A 20322-nucleotide genomic window follows, 5' to 3' on the forward strand; every position below is an offset into this window, starting at 1 on the left:
TTACAAACGAAAGAATTTTTATCCGTCAGCTGCTCTCATCTCATTCCAGTGATGCCAACCTAATGTCAAAAAAAGTGCAAAATTCCTCCTGCAAACTGTTTCATTTCTACCTCAGTATGTCTCTTTAATTACTGAATATACCTCCCATAACCTACATGTACACTCATGCTTATAAATTAAGGATAATGCTGATACATAGTGAAACAACGCTCTGATGGGCGGTTTGCGGGTTCAAATCACCTCGGGTTATGACCACACGGTGCATTTGACCCGCGGTCGTCGCACGGTGGAGCTAGCAGCAGTCCACATACGCAGATGTGTGTTGGTGCATGTTAGAGTACAGTGCAGCGAGTAAGTGTGCAGACGTTTTCAGACGTGCTAATGGCGACTGTGTGTTGAAAATGGCTCAAAGAACACATATTGATGACGTTATGAGGGGTAGAATACTAGGGCGACTGGCGACTGGTCAAACACAGCAGGTCGTAGCACCGGCCCTCCGTGTGCCACAAAGTGTGATTTCAAGATTATGGCAACGATTCCAGCAGACAGGAAACGTGTCCAGGCGCTACAGTACGGGACGTCCACAGTGTACAACACCACAAGAAGCCCGATATCTCACCATCAGTGCCCGCAGAGGGCCACTGAGTACTGCAGGTAACCTTGCTCAGAACCTTACCGCAGCCACTGGAACAGTTGCCTCCGGACACACAGTCTACAGACGACTGAGCAGACATATTTTATTCGCCCCGAGACCTGCAAGGTGCATTCCACTGACCCCTGGTCACAGGAAAGCCCGTAAAGCCTGGTGTCAAGAACATAGTACATGGTCATTGGAACAGTGGTCGCAAGTTATGTTCACGGACGAGTCCAGGTATAGTCTGAACTGTGATTCTCGCCGGGTTTTCATCTGGCGTGAACCAGGAACCAGATACCAACCCCTTAATGTCCTTGAAAGGGACCTGAATGGAGATCGTGGTTTGATGGTGTGGGGTGGGATTATGATTGCATGTCTTTGACAGAGGAACTGTAACAGGTCAGGTGTATTGGGTCCTTATTTTGCACCAGTATGTCCGCCTTTTCAGGGGTGCAGTAGGTCCCACCTTCCTCTTGATGGATGATAACGCACGGCCCCACCGACCTGCCGTCGTGGAGGAGTACCTTGAAACGGAAGATATCAGGCGAATGGAGTGTCCTGCCTGTTCTACAGACCTAAACCCTATCGAGCACGTCTGGGATGCTCTCGGTCGACGTATCGCTGCACGTCTTCAAACCCCTAGGACACTTCAGGAGCTCCGACAGGCACTGGTGCAAGAATGGGAGGCTATACCCCAGCAGCTTCTAGACCACCTGATCCAGAGTATGCCAACACGTTGTGCAGCCTGTGTACGTGTGCATGGTGATCATATCTCATATTGATGTCGGGGTACACGCGCAGAAAACAGTGGCGTTTTGTAGCACATGTGTTTCGGGACGGTTTTCTCGAGTTATCGCAAATACTGTGGACTTACAGATCTGTGTCGTGTGTGTTCCCTATGTGCCTATGCTATTAGCGGCATTTTTGTCACCACATTCTGCAATTATCTTTAATTTATGAGCATGAGTGTCGTTATCCACTAGGCACTGTACGGCTGTTTTCATAAAGAATAATCAGTAAGAAAGACTATTACAGTTTAACCAGAAACACGTAAGCATTGCAGTCTCGTCCATTGGCTGCTTACCTTGGTAAGTATGATCCTCTTGGCGACGATGCTGAGGATGAACGGGTACTGGCAGTAGGAGAACTGTCCCGGCCGCTGGGGGCTCTGCCAGTTGAAGTAGTCCTGCATCAGGTCCACGTGGTCCAGCGCCGAGTTGTAGAAGTCCGTGTAGTCGAGCAGCGGCGGCGAACTCGAGTTGTTGGCCGCGTCTGCGGGCGGAGGCACCACATGTCAGACAGCGTATGGTTGAAATACACTATCCGATCAAAAGTATCCGGACTCCCCTACGTAATGAAGAGCTAACCACTAGATGTCACTGAGAGCCGGACCTGCCAGTACAAAAGGAGGCGAGCAGTATTGTGTTGTCAGTAGAGAATCAGTATCAGCAGATCTCAGTGACTTAGAACGTGGAGCAGTCACTGCATATCATCTGAGTAACAAATCCGTCCCGGTAGTTTCAGCTCTTCTTAAGCTGCCCAGGTCGACAGTTGGTGTTGTGACTGTGAAGTGAAAACGCGAGCGACCAACAGCAGCTGAACCAAGACCAGACAGACCAGGTACTGATGGACAGGGACTGTCGAGTATTGCGGAAGGAATCGCTCGCGAGTTCCAAAGTGCTTGCGGCAGTTCAGTTAGGAGAATGGCTGTGCGCATGTGGCCAACGGTCGATCAGGTCCTCACAAAACCACGCATTTCTGTATATTTATGTGGATATGGTATCTGTTCTTTCACACGTGTCCGAAGGAACAGACACCATTGATGACCTACAGCTGTCTAGAACGAAATTAGAATTATATTAATACCTTCAGCTGCTAACGGGCATTGATATATATCAACAGGGATATATATCAACGGGGACAGGTGAAAATGTGTGCCCAGACCAAGACTCGAACCTGGGATCTCCTGCTTACATGGCAGACGCTCTATCCATCTGAGCCACCGAGGGCACGGAGGATAGCGCGACTGCAGGAACTACAGTATCTCGCGCACGCCTCCAGCGTGACCCACTTTCTCACCTTGTATGTCACACGCTACTCGTGGAAGAGAATCTTACCAAGTCCCGTAAGAGTTCGGGGAATATGTGTGCATCCACACAAAAGGAGAAGGTCATACAAGGTGAGAATGTGGGTGTCGAGGGAGACGTGCGCAGATAGTCCCTGCAGTCACACTATCCTCTGTGCCCTCGGTGGCTCAGGTACTGCGTTCATCGATCAACAACGAACTTAAACGGGTGTCTTACGACGTCCGCCACGAGCAGATGCAACGAACGGAAGCGAACAAAAATGAGATAAAAAAAAAAGTGGATAGAGCGTCTGCCATGTGAGCAGGATATCCCGGGTTCGAGTCCCGGTCGGGGCACACATTTTCACCTGTCCCCGTTGATATATATCAACGCCCATTAGCTGCTGAAGGTATTAATATAATTCTAATTTCATTTAATTTTTAGTTCTGCACCACAGTTTCTCTATGCCGTATTTTGTAGACCTTTGTCCACGTCCCTGTTTTTAGCTGTCTTCTCGTCTGTCGTTCGGAACTGACGTGTAGAAATTTTTAACTCCTCCATTTGTCTTCATGTTTCACAGTTTTGACATGGACGCATATGACCATGGGTGTTTTTGCGCCCTGAAACAAAACAAACTAAACAATGTAACCACGAACAACACCCCAATAGCGTAACACTACCCCTACGTACTTCACTGTTGGCAATACACATGATTGCAGATAACGTTCTCCAGGTATTAGCCAAACCGAAACCCCGTCATAGGACCGATATACGGTGCAGCATGACTCAACACCCCTTGTCACTGATTTCCAGTCACTGACTATCCAGTGGCATATACACCACCTCGAGCGCCGCTTCGCGTCGACTACAGAAATGTGTGAAATTAGAATTATATTAATACCTTCAGCTGCTAACGGGCGTTGATATATATCAACGGGGACAGGTGAAAATGTGTGCCCCGACCGGGACTCGAACCCGGGATATCCTGCTTACATGGCAGACGCTCTATCCATCTGAGCCACCGAGGACACAGAGGATAGCGCGACTGCAGGGACTATCTCGCGCACGCCTCTCGCGAGACCCACATTCTCACCTTGTATGTCCACACACTACATTCGTAGTGTTCCACCCCAACACACTCATTACTCGTGGAGGAGATTCTTACCAAGTCCCTTAAGAGTTCGGGGAATATGTGTGCATCTGTACAGAAGAAGAAGGTCATGGCCGGTGTCGCCAGAACTGTCCGAAAGAACAGACACCATATCCATATAAGTATAAAAACTGAATGGCTTTCGCTATATTGCTACGACGGATAAAAAGCAAAACGTGGTTGACAGCGGCGGGAGGGCGGAGAGGTCGTCCAAGTCGCTGGGAGAGGCTTAATAACCTGGAGCTTATTCCCATGAGGGGAGAACCAATGCCGACGCCACATCCTGACAGACGGCAATACACAGATCATCGGAATATAAGAAGTAGTGGGGCGAGGTACGAGGTAAATGGTTCAAATGGCTCTCAGCACTATGAGACTTAACATCTATGGTCATCAGTCCTCTAGAACTTAGAACTACTTAAACCTAACTAACCTAAGGACATCACACAACACCCAGTCATCACGAGGTAGAGAAAATCCCTGACCCCGCCGGAGGTACGAGGACTGCAGCCTTGACAGCAGCGTCAGAATCCTCGTTGCCTGTGACCCTCTTATTGCGCTTGTCCAAACGGTAAATGCGGAAGGATTTGTACACATTTTGCAGTATTGCGTATTGCGTACAGTACGAGGTGCATTCAAGTTCTAAGGCCTCCGATTTTTTTTCTCCGGACTGGAAAGAGATAGAAACACGCGCATTGTTTTAAAATGGGCCGCGTTCATTGTCAATACGTCCCAGAGATGGCAGCACCGTACGGCAGATGGAGTTTTACCGCCAGCGGCGAGAATGAGAACTGTTTTAAACACTTAAAATGGCGACGTTTTCCTTACTTGAACAGCGTGCAATCATTCGTTTTCTGAATTTGCGTGGTGTGAAACCAATTGAAATTCATCGACAGTTGAAGGAGACATGCGGTGATGGAGTTATGGATGTGTCGAAAGTGCGTTTGTGGATGCGACAGTTTAATGAAAGCAGAACATCGTGTGACAACAAACCGAAACAACCTCGGGCTCGCACAAGCCGGTCTGACGGCATGATAGAGAAAGTGGAGAGAATTGTTTTGGGGGATCGCCAAATGACTGTTGAACAGATCGCCTCCAGAGTTGGCATTTCTGTGGGTTCTGTGCACACAATCCTGCGTGAAGACCTGAAAATGCGAAAAGTGTCATTCAGTTGGGTGCCACGAATGCTGACGGACGACCACATGGCTGCCCGTGTGGCATGTTGCCAAGCAATGCTGACGCGCAACGACAGCATGAATGGGACTTTCTTTTCGTCGGTTGTGACAATGGATGAGACGTGAATGCCATTTTTCAATCCAGAAACAAAGCGCCAGTCAGCTCAATGGAAGCTCACAGATTCACCGCCACCAAAAAAATTTCGGGTACGCGCCAGTGCTGAAAAAATGATGGTGTCCATGTTCTGGGACAGCGAGGGCGTAATCCTTACCCATTGCGTTCCAAAGGACACTACGGTAACAGGTGCATCCCACGAAAATGTTTTGAAGAACAAATTCCTTCCTGTACTGCAACAAAAACGTCCGGGAAGGGCTGCGCGTGTGCTGTTTCACCAAGACAACGCACCCGCACATCGAGCTAACGTTACGCAACAGTTTCTTCGTGATAACAACTTTGAAGTGATTCCTCATGCTCCCTACTCACCTGACCTGGCTCCTAGTGACTTTTGGCTTTTTCCAACAATGAAAGACACTCTCCGTGGCCGCACATTCACCAGCCGTGCTGCTATTGCCTCAGCGATTTTCCAGTGGTCAAAACAGACTCCTAAAGAAGCCTTCGCCGCTGCCATGGAATCATGGCGTCAGCGTTGTGAAAAATGTGTACGTCTGCAGGGCGATTACGTCGAGAAGTAACGCCAGTTTCATCGATTTCGGGTGAGTAGTTAATTAGAAAAAAAAAATCGGAGGCCTTAGAACTTGAATGCACCTCGTAGCAGAACGGCTTGGAGAAGCCGCTTGTTTATATGAAACTGACAGTGCAGCCTGTCGCAAAACAGCATCTCTGACGCAATTGTTTGTGGTCAGTAACATTCCTGAAATGGAGTGGTTGCCTGGAGTCCCGACCTGAGCGTAATGGAACACCTTTAGGGTGAATTGGAACGCGGAGTGTCCAACATCGCTTCCCTCTCTGTTTTCCGCTCTTGTGGAAGAATAGGCTGTCATTCCTCCGCAGACGTACAGACATCTCATTGTAAGTCCCTCCATCAGATTTTTAGCTGTCATCAAGACGAAGGGTGGACACACCCGTATTAATGTCCAGTAACAGGTGTCTGAATACTTTTTATAAGATAGTCTGTATGTACGTCCATACTCTGAAAGCCCCTTTATGGTGTGTAGCGAATGATGCTTCTTGATCGACCATTCATTTTAACAGTGCTCAGTTAGAAGGACTTTGGCCAGTCTCTGTGAGAGGTTAGATATGTCTAACTTATCTTTATGGTATTTTCCGCGAAATATACGGAGGAATAAGCAATGTAGAGGAGGGGGGGGGGGTTGATTATTCTAGAAACGTATGTTATCGGTATTTTAACAATAAACCGCACCGGTACAAAACACTTCTCATGTAGAGTTTGATGAGCGTCTCCGTGATGCTTCCGCTCTCACTAAACGAACCCGAGACGGAAGACGCTGCTCTTCTTTGGATCTTTGCTATTTTATCTATCAGTCCATTTCTTTTTAATTTTATTTTATATGTCACGTTCCTAAGGTACAAATTAAGGAGCAAGTCTCCATGGTCCACGGAATGAGTCAGTGCCTTATACTGTAACAGAAGAGTAATAGTAGATAAAAAGAAACGTACGTGAATCCTATGCAGACGACAAGCCACAAGTTTAAACAAACATAATGAACAAAGTAATCCAGGAATTGTATCAATTTTTTTAATTTTTTCTGGAGTTCCTCGATAGAATAGAAGGAGTGAATCGTGAGGAAAATCTGGAGTTTAGACTTGAATGTGAGTGTATTACTGCTAGGATTTTTGAATTCTTGTGCCAGATTAGCGAAAATAGATGCAGCAGAATGCTGCATGCCTTTCTGCACAAGAGCCAAAGAGGTGCGTTTCAAATGCAGATTGGATTTCCGTCTAGTATTAACTGAGTGAAAGCAGCTAACTCTTGGGAGTAAACTGATATTTTTGGCAACAAACAACATTAAGGAAAATATGTATCGAGAGGCCAATGTCATAATTCTCAGACTACTGAACAGGTTCGCGAACTTACACCACATATTGTTCGAACCGCTTATTTGTAAGCCAAAAATACCATTTTTGAATCAGAAGAGCTACCCCAAAAATAGTACCTTACGTCACAAGCGAATGAAAATTAGGAAAGTAGATTACTTTCCGTTTTGAAGTACCACTTACAATCAGTTCCACAAGAAAGTGTACGCCAAAATGCCAAATGTAGTGTCCGCAGTGACATCTCCGGTGGTGGTCTCGAATCTGTAGTCAATACGCTTTTGCACAGTGTATATACACACTGTCTGTGAGTTGAATGGTTTGTTTTGTCGGTTGCAGTTTTGGCTATTTGCACTTATTTACAGCCAATTTAAATGCACTGAAAAATGTGCAATATTTAACAAAAATGCCTTCTGAGGTTCATTAAGATGCTATTTGGTTCAAACGAGGCAAGCTGGGTGCTTCAAGACGATAATGATCCGAAACATCGCAGCCGACTCTGTACAGCGTGGAAATAAGAGAATGGGGTGTCCATGATGGATTGGCCTGCAATGTCGTATTTTAAGTTGAAGCTTAAGGGAAAGCCAATATATATTTTGAAGCAGCTGTCATATAAAATCAGGACGATATGGAGATCGTTACCGAGAGATTATGCAGAAAATCTCGTGAAAAACATACCAAAAAGTAGCCAAGCTATAACTGATAACGGAGGCGATTGGATTTACTATTAGGTAACTGTGCAGTTATTTATAATAATGTCCTTTATTTCATAGACATAACGGCGTACACTTTCTTGTGGAGCTAACTGTATATCAGACCTTTTTCTAATGGTAAATAAAGCAGCATTTATTTTCTGAACAAGATCCTGAACATGGGCTTTCCAGGACAGTTTACTATCTATCTTTCCGCCCAGGAAATTGAACTGTTCAGTCTCACTAGTCATATACCCATCCTGTGTAATCAAAGTGTCATTTTTTGTGTACTGTTTGTTAGAAACTGTAAAAAATAAGTCTTGCTGTAATTGAACATCAACTGATTTTCTACAAGTCATGAAGTTGTATCCTGAAGTACATTATTTAAAATCGTGTCAATATTGCACACAACATCCTTCACTTCCACGCTCGTGTCACCAGCAAACAGAAACATTTTAGAATCACCTGTAATACTAAAAGGCATACCGTTTATAAAAATAAGAAGTAGTTGCGGTCCCAACACCGACCCTTAGGAGACTTTATAAGTTATTGCAAAATAAGTTGTCTACGTCAAGGGCATGCTTGGAATGATTTTTCGCTTTACAGTCTACTATTGTTGAATTTATGAAGGAAAAAGGAGTGCAGGAACGCAAATTAGAACATCCGGAATGGATTAAAAACTTCACATTTTAAGTGGATTTCACTGCTCGCTGCCCATAGTAAGACACGGCACGGTGAGAAACAACCTATTTCTGAAGTAACTCCTCAGTCTTTCCCGGCGAGATCTTGACATCTGGAATAATCGGGTCTACTGCCGGATGTTTGTTTTCTCGGGTCAGGGTGGCTGCTATGGAAAGGTGGAGATACAGCAAATCCCTGGACGTGACATCTAGGCGGTGGCGCATGTTACGCACTCTTTCTCTTACCAGCGCGAGGGTGGCTTGGTGTTTGATTCTGTTCGCCGTTCTGGTGTTAACATGATGCTTGAGCCTGGCGACGACAGGAGCTACATCCCCTTCTCGGCATCTCAGAAGGAAACTGAGAGAACTCAGCATCCTCCCCTTCCTCTGTCGAAGCTTGTCCAGCTTCTTGATGTTGAGGTACATCTTCTCCCCGTAGAGTCTTCTGATGTAACTCTTCAGGCTTTCCCGGCGAGATCTTGACATGTGGAATAATCGGGTCTACATCCGGCAGTAGACCCGATTATTCCACATGTCAACCTATTTCTGATTTGGCGAGGATGCATTTAAAAAGAAAACCGCGTTGTGAAAGTGAAAAATTCTGACAAACACAGCTTTGTTCCATAAGATCACTGGCGTTAAATAAAAGGCGAGATCTGGAGAAAAAAAATTGTGACCTTGAAATAATTACAAGGATAGTTTTCTAAAAGTTTTGGGGACCATGCCAGTCTTACATCTGTTTTCGAGACAGTTTGACGTTTCAGATGAAAGCGACCCCGTACATGTGCAGATGTAACAGATTGATGTTAATGAAATTCCCGTTTTAAAGACAAGTCCTTCCACCTTCAAACTGTTCAGGAAGACTACATTGTTTTCTTCAGGGACAGTTTCTTCGTCTCCGTAATGAGTTTAAATCTGAACATGTGTGCGAAAGGATTTTTTTTTTCGATTACGAAACTCAATAAGTCATGATTACGACGGAATCTAAGTTCGAAAATCTGTGAAATTGTCTGCGTCTGTCTATATGACGACAGTTTGTACCAGATAAAAATTATACTATGTTTTCAGCGTGCCAGAAATAAAGAAGTATGTACTAAAGAAAAATTTTGTTGTTTGTGATTTATGTTGTTGAGCAATATGAAACCAAGTTTTATGCAGTACGGGTGCATTGCCATTTAAATACGGCGCGTTTGCCGCGTCCCCCCCCCCCCCCCCCCTTCCCGCTCAGACAGCGTAGCGTGTGGTTGGGGAAATGTACAGTCTGAGCGCTATGGCATGCGAGCCAGGCACGCCAGATTCTTGACCACCCCTGGTCGAAAGTGACCCTTGACAGCTACAAAATATTACTCGCAGCTCTTACGGGGGAAAAAAAATTGCATCGAATGGGCTGCGTAATAAACGAGTATACCATATTGTACCAATTGAGGTCACGAGTTCAGCATAGCATTAATTGAATCTGATTTTTATAATCAAGGATTGAACAAAAACTTTAAATCATACAAATGACAAACTAATGCTACCACACTCATAAACGATGTATCGAAATGGAACTGAACTGCACAGTAAACATATACTAACCCAGTTTATCTGGAATTTAATTAGATCCAGAGTAACGGTAATTTTGTTTAACACTACTCAAAGTGGTCACAGCTCACAGTACACCACATGTATTAGATACAGGCTCCCAGGTAGATGCCATTTTCCATGACTTCCGGAAGGCATTCGATACAGTTCCGCGCTGTCGCCTGATGAACAAAGTAAGAGCCTACGGAATATCAGACCAGCTGTGTGGCTGGATTGAAGAGTTTTTAGCAAACAGAACACAGCATGTTGTTATCAATGGAGAGACGTCTACAGACGTTAAGGTAACCTCTGGCGTGCCACAGGGGAGTGTTATGGGACCATTGCATTTCACAATATACACTCCTGGAAATTGAAATAAGAACACCGTGAATTCATTGTCCCAGGAAGGGGAAACTTTATTGACACATTCCTGGGGTCAGATACATCACATGATCACGCTGACAGAACCACAGGCACATAGACACAGGCAACAGAGCATGCACAATGTCGGCACTAGTACAGTGTATATCCACCTTTCGCAGCAATGCAGGCTGCTATTCTCCCATGGAGACGATCGTAGAGATGCTGGATGTAGTCCTGTGGAACGGCTTGCCATGCCATTTCCACCTGGCGCCTCAGTTGGACCAGCGTTCGTGCTGGACGTGCAGACCGCGGAGACGACGCTTCATCCAGTCCCAAACATGCTCAATGGGGGACAGATCCGGAGATCTTGCTGGCCAGGGTAGTTGACTTACACCTTCTAGAGCACGTTGGGTGGCACGGGATACATGCGGACGTGCATTGTCCTGTTGGAACAGCAAGTTCCCTTGCCGGTCTAGGAATGGTAGAACGATGGGTTCGATGACGGTTTGGATGTACCGTGCACTATTCAGTGTCCCCTCGACGATCACCAGTGGTGTACGGCCAGTGTAGGAGATCGCTCCCCACACCATGATGCCGGGTGTTGGCCCTGTGTGTCTCGGTCGTATGCAGTCCTGATTGTGGCGCTCACCTGCACGGCGCCAAACACGCATACGACCATCATTGGCACCAAGGCAGAAGCGACTCTCATCGCTGAAGACGACACGTCTCCATTCGTCCCTCCATTCACGCCTGTCGCGACACCACTGGAGGCGGGCTGCACGATGTTGGGGCGTGAGCGGAAGACGGCCTAACGGTGTGCGGGACCGTAGCCCAGCTTCATGGAGACGGCTGCGAATGGTCCTCGCCGATACCCCAGGAGCAACAGTGTCCCTAATTTGCTGCGAAGTGGCGGTGCGGTCCCCTACGGCACTGCGTAGGATCCTACGGTCTTGGCGTGCATCCGTGCGTCGCTGCGGTCCGGTCCCAGGTCGACGGGCACGTGCACCTTCCGCCGACCACTGGCGACAACATCGATGTACTGTGGAGACCTCACGCCCCACGTGTTGAGCAATTCGGCGGTACGTCCACCCGGCCTCCCGCATGCCCACTATACGCCCTCGCTCAAAGTCCGTCAACGGCACATACGGTTCACGTCCACGCTGTCGCGGCATGCTACCAGTGTTAAAGACTGCGATGGAGCTCCGTATGCCACGGCAAACTGGCTGACACTGACGGCGGCGGTGCACAAATGCTGCGCAGCTAGCGCCATTCGACGGCCAACACCGCGGTTCCTGGTGTGTCCGCTGTGCCGTGCGTGTGATCATTGCTTGTACAGCCCTCTCGCAGTGTCCGGAGCAAGTATGGTGGGTCTGACACACCGGTGTCAATGTGTTCTTTTTTCCATTTCCAGGAGTGTATATAGATGACCTAGTAGATAGTGTCGGAAGTTACATGGGACTTTTCGCGGATGATGCTGTAGTATACAGAGAAGTTGCAGCATTAGAAAATTATAGCGAAATGCAGGAAGATCTGCAGCGGATAGGCACTTGGTGCATGGAGTGGCAGCTGACGCGTAACATAGATAAATGTAATGTATTGCGAATACATAGAAAGAAGGATCCTTTCTTGTATGATTATATGATAGCGGAACAAACACTGGTAGCAGTTACTTCTGTAAAATATCTGGGAGTATGCGTGCGGAACGATTTGAAGTGGAATGATCACATAAAATTAATTGTTGGTAAGGCGGGTACCAGGTTGAGATTCATTGGGAGAGTCCTTAGAAAATGTAGTCCATCAACAAAGGAGGTGGCTTACAAAACACTCGTTCGACCTATACTTGAGTATTGCTCATCAGTGTGGGATCCCTACCAGATCGGGTTGACGGAGGAGATAGAGAAGGTCCAAAGAAGAGCGGCGCCTTTCGTCACAGGTTTATTTGGTAACCGTGATAGCGTTACGGAGATGTTTCGCAAACTCAAGTGGCAGACTCTGCAAGAGAGGCGCTCTGCATCGCGGTGTAGCTTGCTCGCCAGGTTTCAAGAGGGTGCGTTTCTGGATGAGGTATCGAATATATTGCTTCCCCCTACTTATACCTCCCGAGGAGATCACGAATGTAAAATTAGAGAGATTCGAGCGCGCACGGAGGCTTTCAGACAGTCGTTCTTCCCACGAACCATACGCGACTGTAACAGAAAAGGGAGGTATTGACAGTGGCACGTAAAGTGCCCTCCGCCACACACCGTTGGGTGGCTTGCGGAGTATAAAAGTAGATGTAGATTAACATGTATCATGACTTCAGCATGCTTTACCGTATACCTTTACCGTTTCCCTAAATCTGGGTTGAGATGTGCAAGATATTTATGTACCAAATTAAATATGATATAGTTTGATTGAGATCGGTCAGCAGTTGAGTCACCCATAATTGAAATTTGGTAAGTGCTACATAAAAACCAAGAGCACCATCTAAAAGAGCAGAAATTTGCGCTCTTTTCTGTATGAATTTCGAAGCTTGCTGCAGAGGAAGAGCTTAATTTAATTTTCAGTTAAGCCCTGGAGTGTTGCTGGTATGAAAGTAACAACTGGGTCTCGATCAACTGCAGGTTGCTTTAAGCATCACTGTTGTTGAAATTTTGATCTGCTTATCGGTTCTATGGCGTCTGTTTTGAGAGAGAGATAACAAATTCCATCCCATGTTGTTTCGAGGAAAAAAGAGCCATCACTCCGTTCTTGATGAACTGGGATATTCAGATGTCAAGATGAAAGGTATTTGATCTGATGACACTGTTTGATGTTCTGCTGAATATCCGGAAGAACGATACCTCTTTTAGCAACAGTGTATTCCACATGAATACAACCGTAAACGACAAATTTAAAAAAAACCAACAATGAAACGGGTCACGTAATTGGAGAAAGGTGCAGATTGTTCCGCGTTATGAGAATACTTGACAGATGTTATACGGGTCAAACAAGAATACGACAATTTCTAGGTGTTGCAAAACTTACAGAAATGTAGAACGAGGAGAAAGTGTTGTAAGGAACACCAGAAGAGTACTAAAATATGAGGAGTGCCGGTCTGGGTGACTTTGATCGAATACATATTAAGGAGGGAAGAGAGATTACAATTTAATACATCGTCAGCATCAAGGTTTTTAAGTAGGGAAATGGCAAAGGAGTACAGCAAAATATGATGAAGTTATGATACATGCATTGTAAGCTGATTTGGAGATAGATAGAGGGAGTATCACCCAAGGTCCCGTTCGAGTAAACATCCGAGTATTCATCTAAAATGACTGGGGAACCCATCTGGCAAGCCATATAGAGCTTGAAAATTTTTGTAAATATGAAGCCAGTTGTTTACTCACTGCATCACATCAAAGGGACATCAGTAGAGCCCGGATTTCCATGCACTATCTAATCGCAAAACATACATGCATGCAGTATAATATCACTAAACATTCACAAAGAGGCAGCAAAACAATACAAATAAGTGGTATCAAAATTCCATTCTATATTTCTTTCTACTATTTTGCTCTAAAACACTGCACAACGATTAATTTTTCTAATTTTTTTACTTAAGCGCATGTGTTTATGTGAAAGATCATTTTTTGTACACATAAAATGACCTTTATACATCACGGAAAGTAACAGGAGCATACTTATGTGGTACGTGAAGAAATTTCGGACAACGTCTGATCAAGCTGGAAGTCTTTTGCATGTTCGCCACAATCTTCATAGAATCAAGATCTGATCCGTTACCTTTGTTCATCTTATCTTTAACTGCAACGCCTACTTCTCGGTAGGATAACTACGAAGATTTTTCAACCTTTTGTCAAAGATTACAACAGCGGTAGACCTATGGCTTCAAACTTCGTTATTGCTGCAGGCAAATGCGTAAAATTTAATTTGATGTAAATCAGGTCTTTTTTAAAATCTATTTTCTTGAATGCCACTTGCGCGTCTTTAAAGCAAGCTGCATAAGTAGCTTCAGATGTGTCTACGACAATCAACCGAACAAAAGTCATTTAGGGGACAGAAACTTAAAGATTTTCAATATAATGCAGTTAAGATGTATTAAATAAATTTGCTGTAACTTGCGGTCTCTTACCTACATAACTGAAACTATTACAGTAAAAGATGACGGCATTTATCCAAGTACATACCACCTCCGGTCAAAATAGGTTGTGGCGGCAAAGCCAAATCTGTCAATATGTCTCTAAGTGCGGCAACACGGGCAGGTGCTTTCTAGAACACCTTTCATAGTGAAAACTGTCACCATATAATTTAATTAAGGCTGTCAGAATTATCAAACCTCTGTATTTTATGCATCTATTTATCTTCCTTGTAGAGGATATCAGCGTATTCGCATTATTATACACACATCAACAAACGTATTGCATCAGCCCGATATGTAGTGCAGGTGAGTTGCTATCGTGACTGTTCCTGTACCGACTTGAAATCAGCCCTGACGTTGTTCGTAAACCTTAACACATTACCACCAGCGCTACCTACACTCGAATGGATTGCAGCATTTCAGCTGAAAGTAAAGCACGATTATGAACTCATTGGAGAGGTTTGCGGAACAGGAGAGTGAAATTCATCATGGCGCGACGAACAGTCGTGATCAATGACTGGGTATACATCATCACGCTACACGCAGAAGGCTTGTCATTCAAGGACGTTGCTCGACGTTTGCACCGGAGTCAAAGTTATGTTGTGTGGACATGGAGTCGGTTCCTATGGACAGATAGTGTTGAGGACTTACAGCGCAGAGGCCGTCCACGTTCGGCAGGTGCACGGGAGCACCGATATCTACGATTTTCGTGTCAGACGAAAAGAGTGCTCCAGAATTGAACTGGGTGCTCGAAGAGGCTACAGGACGTCATGTATCGCAACAGATTGTTTGCAGACGACTGCATGATGCGAATCTCCATTACCGACGACCATGGCTGATACCATGTCGAACAACACAACACAGTAGAATCCGTTACAGGTTGGCAGGAAATCATTCAGAGTGAACGCCGGAGGAGTGGCGTCGAGTGCTGTTCACGGACAAACCTCAGATGAGTTTGTACCCTGACAATCGCCGACAATGTGTTTGGAGACAACCTTGTAACATAGGAATGCCTCAAGCGCTGTGTCCCACAACTGCAACAAGGTGATGATGGAGTGATGTTCTGGGGTGGCATCCCGTTTGCTGAATAGCTAGGATTATGTGGTATTTCAAACCCGTAGTTATCCTCATACGGTCAAGTTCGATGATTAGCCAGAATATGCTAGGTTGGCTTAAAATAGTAAACACATTGCTCCCATCACTTTTGACGTCCAACAAATTATTACAAATGTTAAGACAGTCGATATATCTTTGTTCCTTACAGGATAACGTATACGCCAATTTCGTCAGCCGCATCCGGTTATCCATAAAAAAAATTAGTTTAGGAGTACACGTTGTTACCAGTGTTAACAAGTACACATGACACACTGTTGCGCATGCGCTCTCGAGGCTATCGCCAGTTCCAGTACAACATCCGGTGCTGCCGTACTGCGGTCGTGAAGTGTGGCCGAGGCTGTTTCCCAGATAAGTTTTGCAGTATGACGATGTATGAGTATATTACAGTTTTTAGTTTTTGACGTTGTCCATTATTGACAAATCGTAGTTCCTTTTAATCTGAAGAAGGTTGGGTTATCTCAACTGAAACCTAGGTAAATCTAGGTAAACACTGCAACTGAGGCTTTTGTTAATTTAAAATTAAAAGTACACAGAATCGCCATTGGAGAGTACAACAGTTTGGACCAGGGCTTGATGATCTCATCGAAGATATCGTTCGGCGGAATCAAGCTTGCATCCGAGCAAGGGGACGTTCCACTCAGTACTGACGTTCCTCAGGAGTGCTGTGAGAACTCCACCCCCCCCCCCTTTTCACCCCACCACCTGCCCCACGTCTCCCATAGGAAACAGACGGATTTTTAGTTACATAAATGATGTTTGTTTTTTTGATCTGGTGATTTGATGACATTGGAAATGAATGCATACGGAAGCATCAGAACCAGTTTTTGTTTTCCGTACCATGAATTACGAAATAAATGAGTGACGCAAAACTTTTGTTGGTGTGTGTAAAAGAATGGTTCAAATGGCTCTGAGCACTATGGGACTTAACTTCTGAGGTCATCAGTCCCCTAGAACTTAGAACTGCTTAAACCTAAGTAACCTAAGGACATCACACACATCCATGCCCGAGACAGGATTCGAAACTGCGACCGGAGCGGTCGCGCGGTTCCAGACTGTAGCGCCTAGAATCGCTCGGTCACAACTGGTGATTTGGTCACATTGCAAATGAATACATACATGCAAATGAATACATACATGCACCAGAACCAGTTTTTATTTTCTGTAACATGAATTTCGAAATAAATGGGAGACGCAAAACTTCTGTTGGTGAATGTATTTTTGACGCACTGCTGTCATGCAAGTTATTGTAATATGACTAGTGAATCCAGAAAATTATAAGACACGCATTTTAAATGTCTAAATTGGTACTATTTTGTCGAAAGAATTTCGACTTATACACTCCTGGAAATGGAAAAAAGAACACATTGACACCGGTGTGTCAGACCCACCATACTTGCTCCGGACACTGCGAGAGGGCTGTACAAGCAATGATCACACGCACGGCACAGCGGACACACCAGGAACCGCGGTGTTGGCCGTCGAATGGCGCTAGCTGCGCAGCATTTGTGCACTGCCGCCGTCAGTGTCAGCCAGTTTGCCGTGGCATACGGAGCTCCATCGCAGTCTTTAACACTGGTAGCATGCCGCGACAGCGTGGACGTGAACCGTATGTGCAGTTGACGGACTTTGAGCGAGGGCGTATAGTGGGCATGCGGGAGGCCTGGTGGACGTACCGCCGAATTGCTCAACACGTGGGGCGTGAGGTCTCCACAGTACATCGATGTTGTCGCCAGTGGTCGGCGGAAGGTGCACGTGCCCGTCGACGTGGGACCGGACCGCAGCGACGCACGGATGCACGCCAAGACCGTAGGATCCTACGCAGTGCCGTAGGGGACCGCACCGCCACTTCCCAGCAAATTAGGGACACTGTTGCTCCTGGGGTATCGGCGAGGACCATTCGCAACCGTCTCCATGAAGCTGGGCTACGGTCCCGCACACCGTTAGGCCGTCTTCCGCTCACGCCCCAACATCGTGCAGCCCGCCTCCAGTGGTGTCGCGACAGGCGTGAATGGAGGGACGAATGGAGACGTGTCGTCTTCAGCGATGAGAGTCGCTTCTGCCTTGGTGCCAATGATGGTCGTATGCGTGTTTGGCGGCGTGCAGGTGAGCGCCACAATCAGGACTGCATACGACCGAGGCACACAGGGCCAACACCCGGCATCATGGTGTGGGGAGCGATCTCCTACACTGGCCGTACACCACTGGTGATCGTCGAGGGGACACTGAATAGTGCACGGTACATCCAAACCGTCATCGAACCCATCGTTCTACCATTCCTAGACCGGCAAGGGAACTTGCTGTTCCAACAGGACAATGCACGTCCGCATGTATCCCGTGCCACCCAACGTGCTCTAGAAGGTGTAAGTCAACTACCCTGGCCAGCAAGATCTCCGGATCTGTCCCCCATTGAGCATGTTTGGGACTGGATGAAGCGTCGTCTCACGCGGTCTGCACGTCCAGCACGAACGCTGGTCCAACTGAGTCGCCAGGTGGAAATGGCATGGCAAGCCGTTCCACAGGACTACATCCAGCATCTCTACGATCGTCTCCATGGGAGAATAGCAGCCTGCATTGCTGCGAAAGGTGGATATACACTGTACTAGTGCCGACATTGTGCATGCTCTGTTGCCTGTGTCTATGTGCCTGTGGTTCTGTCAGTGTGATCATGTGATGTATCTGACCCCAGGAATGTGTCAATAAAGTTTCCCCTTCCTGGGACAATGAATTCACGGTGTTCTTATTTCAATTTCCAGGAGTGTATATTTACTCCCCAAATGACCAAAATATGCATCCTGCATTCGCACGGAAATCTGGGTTCCAGACACTTATTGTGTACACCAGAACTATTTGACCATAGTATTCTCGAGGTCAAATATCGCCCTGATTAGCAACGGTGTACCAGCTAGCGTTAGGGTGTCCTCTTCAGTGGACAGCTCGCTGCACGCCTAGGAGTGTGATGGTTCAAATGGTTCAAATGGCTCTGAGCACTATGGGACTTAACATCTATGGTCATCAGTCCCCTAGAACTTAGAACTACTTAAACCTAACTAACGTAAGGACAGCACACAACACCCAGCCATCACGAGGCAGAGAAAATCCCTGACCCCGCCGGGAATCGAACCCGGCAACCCGGGCGTGGGAAGCGAGAACGCTACCGCACGACCACGAGATGCGGGCTGGGAGTGTGACTGTTGGGTACTCACTGATGAGCGCGAGCGCGCGCGTGGCGGTGGGGATCCACCAGCGGCTCTTGCTGAGAGGGGGCAGCGACTTGTCAGCCGGCGGGAACTGCCGGATCGTGATGAACTGCAGGATGTGGCGCACCATCAGCCGCAGCTTCTCCACCTCCAACCTGCAAACACGCAGCGGCACCTAGCAGTTTTCTACATATACCCCCAAATAAACGATTAAATCTGTGGAACAGTAACATACTACTAGGAGCGTTCAATAAGTAATGAAACGAATTTTTTCTCGATCAGTTTCGGTTGAAAAGTGAGGATTTGTTGTGGAACGTCGTGGAATATTCCAGCTTCAGCATTTATAGTTTCATATGTCGTCATTCCCGTTTGTTCGTATTTGCAACTGCAAACACGTTTCATGTACGAGGGGCTTTTGGAAAGTCCGTTCAAAAATGGTTCAAATGGCTCTGAGCACTATGGGACTAAACTTCTGAGGTCATCAGTCCCCTATAACTTAGAACTACTTAAACCTAACTAACCTAAGGACATCACACACATCCATGCCCGAGGCAGGATTCGAACCTGCGACCGTAGCGGTCGCGCGGTTCCAGACTGTAGCGCCTAGAACCGCTCGGCCACTCAGGCCGGCTGCAAAGTCCGTGCAAAAATAAAAACTACTTACGTGTTTGGGGTAAACCTTTTTTATTTTTCAACATAGTCTCATTTTAGACTTACACACTTCGTCCAACGGTGTTGTAATTTGTTGATCCCTTCCGAATAATAGGAATTGTCCAAGTCTGCAAAATAGCTATTAGTTGCTGCAATCAGCTCCTCGTTTGAATAAAATCTTTGTCCCGCTAGCCATTTCTTCAAATCGGGGAACAAATAGCAGACCAAGGGAGCCAAGTCTGGAGAGTAGGGGTGTGCTGGTGCATTGTCGTGATGAAAAACGACTTTTTTGCGGTCCAATCGCCGACGTTTTTCTTTCAGCTCGGTTTTCAAACGGTCCAATAACGAAGAATAATATGCACCTGTAATAGTTTTAGCCTTTTCCAGATAGTCGAGGAGGATTTCCCCTTGCGAATCCTAAAAGATGGTCGCCATAATTTTCTGGCCGAAGAAATGGTCTTCGCCTTTTTTGGTACAGTTTCTCCTTTGGTAACCCATTGTTTAGATTATTGTTTGGTCTCAGGAGTGTAGTATGTATGCATGTTTCATCCACAGTGACAAAACGATGCTTAAAGTCCTGTGGATTCTTCCTGAACAGCTGCAAACCATCCGTGCACTTCACACGATTCCGTTTTTGGTCAAGCGTGAGCGGATAGCTTTCTCATGTCCAAACGTTTATGCAAAATATTATGTACCCTTTCATTCGAGATGCCCATAGCACTAGCAATCTCACACACCTTAACTCTTTTGTCATCCATCACCATATCATGGATTTTATCAATGATTTCTGGAGTCGTAACCTCCACAGGGCATCCAGAACGTGCAGCATCACTTGTGCCCATATGGCCACTCCGAAAATTTTGAAACCGCTTGTAAACTGTTCTAATCGAAAGTGCAGAGTCACTGT

At 46.2% G+C, this 20322-nt stretch overlaps 1 protein-coding gene and 1 non-coding gene across 2 annotated transcripts in view; both read right to left on the bottom strand.

Moving 5' to 3' along the window:
- The window catches only part of LOC126131442 (probable E3 ubiquitin-protein ligase HECTD2), a gene marked incomplete at its 5' end in the record, with an annotated part of 375805 nt that overhangs the window by 70257 nt on the left and 285226 nt on the right, over positions 1-20322 (bottom strand). Inside the window, 2 exons of the mRNA XM_049915173.1 lie at positions 1719-1906; positions 18771-18919. Coding sequence (XP_049771130.1) covers positions 1719-1906; positions 18771-18919 — 337 coding nt within the window. The remainder of the gene's footprint in view (positions 1-1718; positions 1907-18770; positions 18920-20322) is intronic.
- Trnat-ugu (transfer RNA threonine (anticodon UGU)) lies at positions 3655-3728 on the bottom strand. The gene has a single exon. It is a non-coding gene; the product is annotated as a tRNA-Thr (tRNA).

This window comes from Schistocerca cancellata, chromosome 1 (genome assembly GCF_023864275.1).
Source record: "Schistocerca cancellata isolate TAMUIC-IGC-003103 chromosome 1, iqSchCanc2.1, whole genome shotgun sequence".
Lineage (NCBI taxonomy): Eukaryota > Metazoa > Arthropoda > Insecta > Orthoptera > Acrididae > Schistocerca > Schistocerca cancellata.